Here is a 13,941-nt window from a genome sequence, read left to right as displayed (position 1 = left end):
CACCCCTTTTATTATTCCTGTCCTTCCTAAATAAAGTAAAATCCTCTAAGATAACTTCCCAGTCATGTGAATCATCCCACAAAGTTTCAGTTATATTTATAACATCATAGTCCTCTTCTGCAACTAAGAGCTCCCCCATTTTACCTGTCATGCTTCTTGCATTTGTTGTCATAAATTTAATTTTCATGTGCTTTCTGCTGCTATTTTGTGTGCTTTCCTCCATACTTTCTAGTGTGACATTTCTTAAGTCATCCCTTCCTTTCGATATTATGGAAGTGACATATTCACAGACTGATCTGTCTGTTCTATTGTGTTCTAACTGACCCTTCCTCCCCTTTGCCTAGTTTAAAAGATTCTCTAAACGAGCTACCATCCTTTCCCCCAACACACCTGCACCCATGTCATTCAAGTGCAATCCATCCTTACTGTACAAATTGTCCCCAAGTGAAAAGTCAGCCCAGTGCTCTAAAAAGTCAAACCCCTCATTTGTACACCATGTTTTTAACCATGAATTAACGGACCTTAGCTCCTTCTGCCTTACTGAGTTAGATCACGGTACTGGTAATATCTCCAAAAATATTACTTCGGAGGTCCTTGCTTTAAGCTTGCTACCTAACGCCCTGAAGTCATTTTTTTAGGATTTTCCATCTCCTGCTAATTCCTTCATTAGTACCAATATGTACCATGACTGCAGGATCAGACCCACATCCCTCTAACAATCTATCAATACGCTCCACAATATGCCTAACACAAGCCCCTGGAAGACAGCAAACTGTTCTATTTAAAGGGTCTGGATGACAAATGACCCTATCAACCTTCCTAATAGTAATAATCTTCCATGACTGAAGGACTGTCAACTATAGTATGCCCCTCTACCATGTCTGAAGGAATGCCCACCATATTATGCTCCTCTTCCATGACTAAAGAACTGGTCACTATACTAGGCAAAACAGCCCTCTCTGACACTGCCACTCCTGAACTGATATCCCCAACATCTTTACTTAATCTGGCAAATCTTTCGGAGTGTACCAGCTCAGAACTGGCTTGTCTCTTCCGCTTACCTTTACTTCGCCCTCTAACTGTGACCCAGCTACATTCTGGAGTCTCCTCATCTGAATCCTCCCCATTCCCACTGCTAGAACCATTAACAACCAGCTCAGTCCTATCCATTTCCCTTTCAAGTCCCTGAATTTCATGCAGTGTTGCAATTCGTTCTTCCAGAACTCAAATACGAGTTTCTAAAGAGACAATATGCTCACATTTGCCACAGACATATAATCCCTAAAGTGGCTGCTCCAGTGATGCAGACATGTGGCAAGCTGTACACTGAGTGAGAGTCTCACAGATTCTTACTAAAAGGTTTAACTTAAAAATATAAAAGAATTATATTTCCCCTTGGTTACTTCAAATCCTTGATTGCCTAACTCCCTTGTTTAGCTAACTGCTTACTTAAACAGACAATCTTACTTTAACAGATAATCAAGGCAGCAGACCCTCTCAGGGTCTGAACTTATTTTTTAACATATCGTTATTTTAAACATAGCTACTAAAAATAAGGTGTTTTTGTTTAAAAGGAGAAGAACATTCTGGATCCTGGAGTTTTATTCCCCTTGTTATAAGAGCCAGTGAATGAAGTCTTAGGGGTAGATTTATTATCCTGCAAATGCAGCTGTTTCCGCGCAAGCCTTTAGGCTCTGAGGTGGCGAACAGCAATCATCCCAATCAGAAAAGATTGGGATGATTGACACCCCCTGCTAGCGGCTGATTGTGCATTTAGCGATGCTAAAGCGAATAATTTCCGCCCATCATTTATTAAATCTACCCCTTAGTGTAGAGCAAACTAGGGAAAGCTTTGTCTGCAGAACAGGGTGGTCACAGAGCAAGGGTCATTATTCAGAAATTTAGCATAGTGTTTAAAGAGCCATAATGGTCAAAAAATTACATGATCTAATTTGTTTAAGTATAATTATGACAGGAAAATGCCAGTCATGAATTATAAGTGAAAATTACATTTAACAACCAATAACAAAGCAAACTATATGAATATGCAAAAATAATTGTTGTGAGCAATCAGTGATTTGCAAACTTTGCTACTCAAGTGCAACAATTGTGGTTATACCATTGTCATTGTCATACCTGTTACCTAATAAATATAATACAATAATAACTGTAAATGTTGTTCTTGGATTATGCAATGCAAAATATAGAGAAAGTATTTGTAAACAATTTTTTAAAATAAAAATACCAAGCAAAATAACTGCTCACATGTGCGATACATATACTATATATATCAACAATTAGCGATTTGCATTATGAATTTTGTATAATTTTTTCCTCAAATGAGTTACACCAAGTAAAATATATTATCATTCATTATACTTTTTTTTTTTTATCCCGACAGTGCCTGGGCCCTTAGGGAGAGATGTGAGGTTATAGAGAAAAAAAATAATTGCAAATCACATCTCTCAAACACTTGTGTAAAAATGTATACAAAATACATGTAATTGTACAGTACATTTTTATATTGTAGTAATAGTCCTGTGCGAGGAAGTTATATGTAAGTTAACTGTGTGAAAGAAAAACAAACACATATTTAATAGTTTGAGCCGCGGCAGGCTTTGGTGTCCCCTCAGGCTAATCCCATCTGGGCTGGGGATAATATGGCCGTCATTCCTTGGCATCCTCTTGTATGTCTGGCAGTTGACCTAGTGTATTGGGTGTAGCCTCTCTTTATAGAGAAACCTCATATATATAAATGTAAAGACACATTTAACGTGTGCAGCTGAGACTTGTCACATGTCATATACATAATTGTAATAATGAATAATACAAATATTTTTTATATATATATATATTCAACAAATATCCTATAAAGCAAGAATGAATAATGCAATGAATTAGTGCATGTCATTTTAAGACTACCAACTTTGCACCACTGCAAATATTAAACAGTAAAAATACTGCTCGAGACCTGCAGAGCACTGTGGGTCCTGAACGGAAGCAACTGCTGGTCCAATCAGCATGCTAGTTGCAGTAGAACTGCTGACTGGATTAGCAACAGTTTCTGCTCGGGACCTTCAATGCTCTGCGGGTCCCGAGCGGTATTTCTAATGTGTGTACAACTCCTTTATGGAGGGTAAACACACAGTAGTGCAGGGTCCACAGTCTTAAAATTACATTTTCTAACAAATTAGAGCATGTGCTTTTTTGACTATAATGACCCTTTAATTTTGCTCTTTCATATGCATAATATATATTTTTAGTGCATTGTTGGAAATTTATATTAAAGATAAAGATACCTCAGCTTTCTACATGACGGGTTTTGGTTTCAAAGTGAAAATATAGCTATTTCATTTACAAAAAGACATCAATGGAGCAATTTCTAATACATTGTATACCCTGCAGCTGGTATGACAAGTCATTGGGAACCCATTAAAGAGAACTAATTTTTCAGTACACTGTCCCTTTAAGCAAGCTTATATAGTTGCCCTTTTCTGTAATGCTTATTCAATGAGAGTTATAGAGTTTTAAGGGACAGCACATTAAAATTAAATGGATTTGTTAGATCAAGGTTTTAAACAACTTTACAGCTTATCAATGTTGCTTCGCTCTTTATATCCTTTTTAGAGTAATCCTTGGCATGGTTCAGGAGCGTGCATGTGTATTTAACCATATGGCAGCAGTGTCTGTAACATTGTTTATAGCAATACATAGTTACAAACACTGCTGCTGTAGACTACTATAGACACGTGCACACTCCTGAGCTCCTATCAGCCTAAGATTTTCTCTTCAACAAAGGATACCAAGAGAAGAAAGCATATTTCATAATAGAAGTAATTTTAAAAGTTGTTTAAAATGGTATGTTTTGACTTTGTCCCATTAATATCTGGGGGGGGGGGAGAGATGTGAAAAAGTGGAAAGAAAATGCACACACATGGTTCCCTTCACAGTTTAAAGGGGGTGCTACACGTGCATTGTACAACCACCACTGTGCATATTCTATAAACATGTTAATACACCGGTTTCTGTTTTAGGTTTGTGTATCAATCCACAGATTATTCAAAGTTTTGAAAGTGAAATAACAGAGCTGTTAACTCAGGTGCTTCATTTCTGCACCTCTGATGAATTCTACATAATGATGAGCTTGGTGCTTGAGGGGATTGAAGTCTGCAACATCTGGAAAAATAATTTTAAGGTAATCAATATTTTATATGGGTATGCGTTTGCAGTGTTGAAAATATATACAAATATTGCAGTCAGGGGCATACAATGACTAGGTCTTTGATTAAAGTGATATTAAACTTTGCCCTTTTAAATCCGGAATGTTAGTGATATTTTAAATGGGGTTTAATTCATCCGTTGTAATGAAGATGCGCTGTAAATTACTTTTTAATGTAGCAATGAAATTCCCTGCACTCCGACAGCCTACTTTATTTTTTTTTTATTATTAGTTATTTGTAGAGCAGCAACAGGTTCAGTAGCGCTAAGGACATGGGTCTAATATGCAAGGTGACAAGGTGCCAAGAGTTTCACTGTTTAAAATCATCTCTCATGAAAGTGATCTACAAAGCAGCTAGGCTCGTAGGGTTACATGCTAAGGGGGTTTAAGGGGATAGCTAAAGGAGGAGAGGAACTAAAATAGGAAAATGTTAGTGTATATTATATGCATCCCTAAACATTAGAATCGTTAAGGAGCGCTTGAAAGTTTGAAAACTTAGGTAGAGTCGTGTAGAGCAAGGCAGAGTTCAACAAAATAGGGGCCAGTCTAGAGAAGTCTTGTCGCCGGGAATGTGAGAAGGTAACGAGAGAAGGTCATGAGCGAAGGGAACGGGATGGCGAGTATCTGGAGACTAGGTCAGAGATAGAGGGTGGAGCATTGTTATTAAGAGTCAGGATTTTATGTTTTATTCTGGAGGTTAGAGGAAGCCAGTGAAGGCACTGGCAGAGAGGTGCAGCAGATGAGGAACGACGTGTAAGGAGAGATCTGAGTCAAGTGTGACCCCACGACATTGGGCATGCGATGTTTGGGGTAATGATGTTATCAACATTTAGAGAAAGTTGGGGGGTAGGGATTTTGGAAGAAAGGAAGAAATAAGTAACTCACTTTTTGAGAGATTTAGCTTAAGGTAGTGAGAGGACATCCAGGATGAAATATCAGAAAGACAGTTAGTGACACGAGTTAGTAAGGAAGGGGATAGGTCTGGTGCAGAGATGTAGATTTTGGTATCATCAGCATACAAATGGTATTGAAACCCATGGGACTGTATTAAGGAACCTAAGGATGATGTATAAATTGAGAACAGAAAGGGACCAAGGACAGTCTTGTGTCACCCCAGCAGAAAGTGGTAAAGAGAAGGTAACGCTAAAGTCCTGGTTAGACAGGTAAGAGGAGATCCATGAAAGTGTGTCACAGATGCCGAAGGATTGGAGGGTTTGGAGCAAGAGAGTGTGGTCGGCAGTGTCAAAGGCTGCAGACAGATCAAGAAGGATTAACAAAGAAAAGTGGCCTTTAGATTCTGCTGTAATTGGGTCATTAAAACCTTAATGATTGCAGTTTCTGTGGAGTGTTTTTAGATTGCAATGGATCAAGTAGAGAGTTTAATGTGAGGAAATGTGATAAACGTGTATATACAAGCCTTTCCAGAAGTTTTGAACTGAGGGGGAGTAGGGAAATAAGACAGTAGTTGGGATGTGGATGGATCAAGAGAAGATATTTTGAGGATAGGTGTAATTAGTGCATGTTTAAGGGATGAGGGAAACATACCAGTGCTGAGGGAGAGATTAAAAATATGTGTGAGGATAGGAGTAAAAGTAGGAGAGAGGGAGGGAGAGCAGTAATTGGTTGAAAAAATTATTATAGGTCCACATGAACTTAAAGTGATAGTAAAATAAACACTTCGATATTTACACCCCACCCAATAACTTCTTATAATATTAATAAAACCGCTGTTTAAAAAAAATAATACCCCAAAACTTTTAAAAATATACTTATATATAAATAGCATCTATCTTTGCTTCCTCCGCCCCTTAGAGTTTTTCGGTCTGCATATATGTGACATAAAGAGTGGTCCCTCCCGCTCGTTACGTCAGCGGCTTTGTGCACTCATGTGGCAATCTTAGTATGCAGAAATCTCTGTATTGAGTGTGATGACGCTGGATTACAATTGAGCAAGCTATTGCACATGTGTGGATCGTACACACGCACGGAGGAACTTGTAATTGAGAGGATCACGTGTAAAATAACGCATGCCCAGACCTTGATTATTTTTTTTTTCATTCTTCACCAGCTGGCTAATAATATGATTTTTAAAAAAAAAAAAGAAGAAAAAAAGCACAGCTAACGAAGGCTGCTGTAGCAAGGTATCATTACAGACATAAAAAATACAAATAGCAACTTTATGAAGTGTTTTTATAAACTTTTCATGAATTAATCTATATCTAAATTTTAAGTTATTTAAAATTTCATAGTCTGTTATTGTTAACTTTACAATCACTTTAAGAATTTCTCTACAAGGGCAGTTTCAACCTCTTTGTTTGGTGGAGATTGCATGTCCTCTGCAATGCTGCTGTTTGGAGTATGCCTCATAGGTAGGGTGACCATATTGCCGCTTTAAAAAGGGACACATATGAAAAATACATGTCAGGGCTATTTTCAAGGCTGTTTAAACTGTACAAAGAGAGATAAGAAGCGCCTCACTTGCAACCCTATGTGCTGTTTTAAAAGAATAATCTCACAATTACTCTAGAATTATGTACAAAAAAAGGAGGAATTAAACAGCGCTTAGTCTGTATCTAAATACAGATTAGCTAGGGGTGTACATCAATTGTTCAATTTAAGTGAAAGAAGAAGGGAGAGTTGGATGTCAATAAATACAATTTATTAAAGTTATATAAAACCTATAATAAACAATTCACAATAGGAAAAATAAAAATAGAAAAATAGAAAAAAATACGCGTACTGCAATAGTATAAAAAATTAAAACTGTAGAAGTAGGAGGACGTCTCTTTATGATATATATGTTAATACCACTTCGGCATTTACTCAAAACCACCTTTAGAATATTAGCCTTGATTAGGCCATGCGCATATCAGATACAGTTCATCTGAGACAAATCCAAATTGTATCAATCCACCTTAAATACTAGAGTTTCCAATTTGTATCAAATTGTAACAGTCCACATTAAATGTAATAACTTTGGTATATTGTTGCAAATCCAAGTAAAACTTGCAAACTGCTCCACCAACAATGTCCCATTCAGACGTATATAGACAATAATAAAAGAGCTGGTACAATCTGCTTTCCAGATAGTGTGCAAACTTTCACAGATATTATATTTGCAAGATGTATAGCGGGTTTAACTCTGATGGCCGTTTAACAATGAAAGTTCAATACGGTATTGATACAACTAGTGGGTATACTTTACCGGTCCCGGTTGCTCTTAACGTGAGTCTTTACCGCTTTGGTCTCTCCAGGTGTTAGATATTTTCTGGGGCTACCAGTTTCTTCTCCACTTCCACTTTTTTTGTTCAAGGCTGTTTAAAGAAATGTTTGTATAAGAACCCCTAACATATGTATTTTTCATATGTGTACCTTTTTAAAGCTGCAATATGGTCACCCTACTGATAGTTTAAGAAACACTATAAATGAGTCTATGCAGCAGCAGATGATAACTTTTTATATTTACATTTTTTTGTGTGTTTAGCACAATCTTTGTCCTCATAATCTTCACTTGTGAGTGTATAGTGTAGCAAGATTTAAAAAGGCTGCTTAACTGTACTGCCCACTTTGTCATGGGGGGAAAAAACTAACCTTTGGCAAATACAGATTGAGGGTATGTGTTAACTGGGGTTTTTAAATTATTAATAGAGGAACTAAGATACCAGACTGGGAAAGATCATTTGGTTTATGCGGTTATACTGCATTGACTCAGAGCATACACCTTTACAATTTCCTTTGTTGAAAATCATACCTAGGTAAGCTCAGAAGCAGCAATGCCCTACTGGGAGCCAGCTGCTGATTGGTGACTGCATATATATGCCTTATGTTATTGGCTTACCTGATGTGTTCAGCTAGCTTCAACTAGTGCATTGCTGTTCCTTTAACAAAGGTTACCGAGGGAATGAGGAATAGAAAGGTGTTTTAAAATGTATATGTTCTATCAGAATTTCATGGAAGAAAAAATATTGGGGTTTCATGTCCCTTTCAAGTCAAAATAAAACTTTCATGGTTCAGATAGCGCATGCAATTCTAAACAACTTTCCAATTTACTTCTATTAACAAAATGTGCACAGTCTTTATATATTTACAGTTTTTGAGACACTAGCTTCTACTGAGCATGCACAAGAATTCACAGAACATACGTATATGCATTTGTGATTGGCTGATGGCTGTCACATGATATGGGGGGAGTGGAAATAGACATAAATTTGACATTTATTAGAAAAAAATCTACTACTTTTTTGAAGTTTAGACTAAGTGCTATTGCTTTGTCTTTTTATACTGCATTTGTTGATTATGCAAATATACTGTATTTACTGGTACTTTAAGTAGCACCCACCAAACATTATACTTTGTTTTACTACCCAGTGAATGTATCACAGTTGGTTTCTTTCAGTCTGAAACTGGTACATCTCATCGTTCCAAATCTTAAGATTATGATATGGGAACTATAGAACAAAATGATTTAATTTAAATTTCTTCTATAAGGTACAACGAGTCCACGGATTCATCCTTTACTTGTGGGATAATATCCTCCTGCTAACAGGAAGTGGTAAAGAGCACCACAGCCGAGCTGTCTATATAGCTCCTCCCTTAGCTCCACTCCCCAGTCATTCTCTTTGCCTACTCTAAGTACTAGGAAGGGTAAAGTGAAAGAGGTGATAAAATATTATTTTTTCTTTCTTCAAGCAAGAGTTTTTTGTTTTAAATGGTACCGGTGTGTACTATTTACTCTCAGGCAGCAGATGGATGAAGACTTCTGCCTGGAGGATGATGATCTTAGCATTTGTAACTAATATTCAGTGCTGTTCCCACAGAGGCTGAGGGGTACAAGAAACTTCAGTGTGAGGAATGTTTTCATGCTATACAGCAGTGAGGTATGTTCAGTTATTTTTTTCTGGAGATACTGTGTATTTCAGAAAGGCTGACAGTATCCCCATGAGGGTAAGGGTAAGCAGTAATCCTAAGAGCTATAGAAAGGTATTACTAAGCTTGCATAAGGGGCTAATTACAAAAATGGTTGACACTGAGTTTTGAATGTTTGTGGGCAAAAGTTTTATGAACTGGGAGTGCTGTTAACGTTTTGTGGGCAATAACGTTTTTTGGACAACTTTATTGAGGGTACACTTGGCTTATTTTTTGGGTCTCAGAACCCACATGGCTAGTTTAAAACCACTCTGGTTCGGTTCTTTGAGGCTGTAGAGACATCGAGTGAGATGGGCGGGGCCTATTTTCGCGCCTCAGATGCGCAGTTGTTTTCAAGCAGCAAGCTCCAACTCCTGAGGGCCCTTGTGGATGTTTTGGGCCAAATCGAAGCTTTAACCCCATATTTACTATCCCTGAGAGCAGGTAGGCTCCACAGCAGGGCTGTGGCAAGGTGCTGGGGGTGTTTTTTTCCGGATTTAGGACTAATTTCAATCCGGTTTGCACATTAAGGGGTTAAATGTTAAAATTCCTTGTGGGGCAAACTTAACTACACATATTGAGTCTGCTTGCAAAGATTTGAAAAATTTGGTGCATTTTAAAGCCGTTTTGCAGAACATGTATGCTTTTTTTCTCTTAAAGGCGCAGTACCGTTTTTTAAGATTATTTCTCCAACATAGGTGTGTCCGGTCCACGGCGTCATCCTTACTTGTGGGATATTCTCTTCCCCAACAGGAAATGGCAAAGAGCCCAGCAAAGCTGGTCACATGATCCCTCCTAGGCTCCGCCTACCCCAGTCATTCTCTTTGCCGTTGTACAGGCAACATCTCCACGGAGATGGCTTAGAGTTTTTTAGTGTTTAACTGTAGTTTTTATTATTCAATCAAGAGTTTGTTATTTTGAAATAGTGCTGGCATGTACTATTTACTCAGAAACAGAAAAGAGATGAAGATTTCTGTTTGTATGAGGAAAATGATTTTAGCAACCGTCACTAAAATCCATGGCTGTTCCACACAGGACTGTTGAGAGCAATTAACTTCAGTTGGGGGAACAGTGAGCAGTCTCTTGCTGCTTGAGGTATGACACATTCTAACAAGACGATGTAATGCTGGAAGCTGTCATTTTCCCTATGGGATCCGGTAAGCCATGTTTATTACGATCGTAAATAAGGGCTTCACAAGGGCTTATTAAGACTGTAGACTTTTTCTGGGCTAAAACGATTCATTATTAACACATATTTAGCCTTGAGGAATCATTTTATCTGGGTATTTTGATATAATAATATCGGCAGGCACTGTTTTAGACTCCTTATTCTTTAGGGGCTTTCCCAAAGCATAGGCAGAGCCTCATTTTCGCGCCGGTGTGGCGCACTTGTTTTTGAGAGGCATGGCATGCAGTCGCATGTGAGAGGAGCTCTGATACTTAGAAAAGACTTTCTGAAGGCGTCATTTGGTATCGTATTCCCCTTTGGGCTTGGTTGGGTCTCAGCAAAGCAGATACCAGGGACTGTAAAGGGGTTAAAGTTCAAAACGGCTCCGGTTCCGTTATTTTAAGGGTTAAAGCTTCCAAATTTGGTGTGCAATACTTTTAAGGCTTTAAGACACTGTGGTGAAAATTTGGTGAATTTTGAACAATTCCTTCATGTTTTTTCGCAATTGCAGTAATAAAGTGTGTTCAGTTTAAAATTTAAAGTGACAGTAACGGTTTTATTTTAAAACGTTTTTTGTACTTTGTTATCAAGTCTATGCCTGTTTAACATGTCTGAACTACCAGATAGACTGTGTTCTGAATGTGGGGAAGCCAGAATTCCTATTCATTTAAATAAATGTGATTTATGTGACAATGACAATGATGCCCAAGATGATTCCTCAAGTGAGGGGAGTAAGCATGGTACTGCATCATTCCCTCCTTCGTCTACACGAGTCTTGCCCACTCAGGAGGCCCCTAGTACATCTAGCGCGCCAATACTCCTTACTATGCAACAATTAACGGCTGTAATGGATAATTCTGTCAAAAACATTTTAGCCAAAATGAACACTTATCAGCGTAAGCGCGACTGCTCTGTTTTAGATACTGAAGAACATGACGACGCTGATAATAATATTTCTGAAGGGCCCCTAACCCAGTCTGATGGGGCCAGGGAGGTTTTGTCTGAGGGAGAAATTACTGATTCAGGGAACATTTCTCAACAAGCTGAACCTGATGTGATTGCATTTAAATTTAAGTTGGAACATCTCCGCATTCTGCTTAAGGAGGTATTATCCACTCTGGATGATTGTGACAAGTTGGTCATCCCAGAGAAACTATGTAAAATGGACAAGTTCCTAGAGGTGCCGGGGCTCCCAGAAGCTTTTCCTATACCCAAGCGGGTGGCGGACATTGTTAATAAAGAATGGGAAAGGCCCGGTATTCCTTTCGTCCCTCCCCCCATATTTAAAAAATTGTTTCCTATGGTCGACCCCAGAAAGGACTTATGGCAGACAGTCCCCAAGGTCGAGGGAGCGGTTTCCACTTTAAACAAACGCACCACTATACCCATAGAGGATAGTTGTGCTTTCAAAGATCCTATGGATAAAAAATTAGAAGGTTTGCTTAAAAAGATGTTTGTTCAGCAGGGTTACCTTCTACAACCAATTTCATGCATTGTCCCTGTCGCTACAGCCGCATGTTTCTGGTTCGATGAGCTGATAAAGGCGGTCGATAGTGATTCTCCTCCTTATGAGGAGATTATGGACAGAATCAATGCTCTCAAATTGGCTAATTCTTTCACCCTAGACGCCACTTTGCAATTGGCTAGGTTAGCGGCTAAGAATTCTGGGTTTGCTATTGTGGCGCGCAGAGCGCTTTGGTTGAAATCTTGGTCGGCTGATGCGTCTTCCAAGAACAAGCTACTTAACATTCCTTTCAAGGGGAAAACGCTGTTTGGCCCTGACTTGAAAGAGATTATCTCTGATATCACTGGGGGTAAGGGCCACGCCCTTCCTCAGGATCGGCCTTTCAAGGCAAAAAATAAACCTAATTTTCGTCCCTTTCGTAGAAACGGACCAGCCCAAAGTGCTACGTCCTCTAAGCAAGAGGGTAATACTTCTCAAGCCAAGCCAGCTTGGAGACCAATGCAAGGCTGGAACAAGGGAAAGCAGGCCAAGAAACCTGCCACTGCTACCAAGACAGCATCAAATGTTGGCCCCCGATCCGGGACCGGATCTGGTGGGGGGCAGACTCTCTCTCTTCGCTCAGGCTTGGGCAAGAGATGTTCTGGATCCTTGGGCGCTAGAAATAGTCTCCCAAGGTTATCTTCTGGAATTCAAGGGACTTCCCCCAAGGGGGAGGTTCCACAGGTCTCAGTTGTCTTCAGACCACATAAAAAGACAGGCATTCTTACATTGTGTAGAAGACCTGTTAAAAATGGGAGTGATTCATCCTGTTCCATTAAGAGAACAAGGGATGGGGTTCTACTCCAATCTGTTCATAGTTCCCAAAAAAGAGGGAACGTTCAGACCAATCTTAGATCTCAAGATCTTAAACAAGTTTCTCAAGGTTCCATCGTTCAAGATGGAAACCATTCGAACTATTCTTCCTTCCATCCAGGAAGGTCAATTCATGACCACGGTGGATTTAAAGGATGCGTATCTACATATTCCTATCCACAAGGAACATCATCGGTTCCTAAGGTTCGCATTCCTGGACAAACATTACCAGTTCGTGGCGCTTCCTTTCGGATTAGCCACTGCTCCAAGGATTTTCACAAAGGTACTAGGGTCCCTTCTAGCTGTGCTAAGACCAAGGGGCATTGCTGTAGTACCTTACTTGGACGACATTCTGATTCAGGCGTCGTCCCTTCCTCAAGCAAAGGCTCACACGGACATTGTCCTGGCCTTTCTCAGATCTCACGGATGGAAAGTGAACGTGGAAAAGAGTTCTCTATCTCCGTCAACAAGGGTTCCCTTCTTGGGAACAATAATAGACTCCTTAGAAAAGAGGATTTTTCTGACAGAGGCCAGAAAAACAAAACTTCTAGACTCTTGTCGGATACTTCATTCCGTTCCTCTTCCTTCCATAGCTCAGTGCATGGAAGTGATCGGGTTGATGGTAGCGGCAATGGACATAGTTCCTTTTGCGCGCATTCATCTAAGACCATTACAACTGTGCATGCTCAGTCAGTGGAATGGGGACTATACAGACTTGTCTCCGAAGATACAAGTCAATCAGAGGACCAGAGACTCACTCCGTTGGTGGCTGTCCCTGGACAACCTGTCACAAGGGATGACATTCCGCAGACCAGAGTGGGTCATTGTCACGACCGACGCCAGTCTGATGGGCTGGGGCGCGGTCTGGGGATCCCTGAAAGCTCAGGGTCTTTGGTCTCGGGAAGAATCTCTTCTACCGATAAATATTCTGGAACTGAGAGCGATATTCAATGCTCTCAAGGCTTGGCCTCAGCTAGCGAGGGCCAAGTTCATACGGTTTCAATCAGACAACATGACAACTGTTGCGTACATCAACCATCAGGGGGGAACAAGGAGTTCCCTAGCGATGGAAGAAGTGACCAAAATCATTCTATGGGCGGAGTCTCACTCCTGCCACCTGTCTGCTATCCACATCCCAGGAGTGGAAAATTGGGAAGCGGATTTTCTGAGTCGTCAGACATTGCATCCGGGGGAGTGGGAACTTCATCCGGAAATCTTTGCCCAAGTCACTCAGCTGTGGGGCATTCCAGACATGGATCTGATGGCCTCTCGTCAGAACTTCAAAGTTCCTTGCTACGGGTCCAGATCCAGGGATCCCAAGGCGGCTCTAGT

At 39.8% G+C, this 13,941-nt stretch overlaps 1 protein-coding gene across 1 annotated transcript in view; it reads left to right on the top strand.

The window, feature by feature from the left end:
* The window catches only part of URB2 (URB2 ribosome biogenesis homolog), a gene marked incomplete in the record, with an annotated part of 152,480 nt that overhangs the window by 34,422 nt on the left and 104,117 nt on the right, over window positions 1-13,941 (top strand). Inside the window, 1 exon segment of the mRNA XM_053711147.1 lies at window positions 4,035-4,195. Within this exon segment, the coding sequence (XP_053567122.1) occupies window positions 4,035-4,195 (161 nt within the window).

Source organism: Bombina bombina, chromosome 4, assembly GCF_027579735.1.
Source record: "Bombina bombina isolate aBomBom1 chromosome 4, aBomBom1.pri, whole genome shotgun sequence".
Classification (NCBI taxonomy): Eukaryota; Metazoa; Chordata; class Amphibia; order Anura; family Bombinatoridae; genus Bombina; species Bombina bombina.
This window is presented reverse-complemented; position numbering and strand designations above follow the sequence as displayed.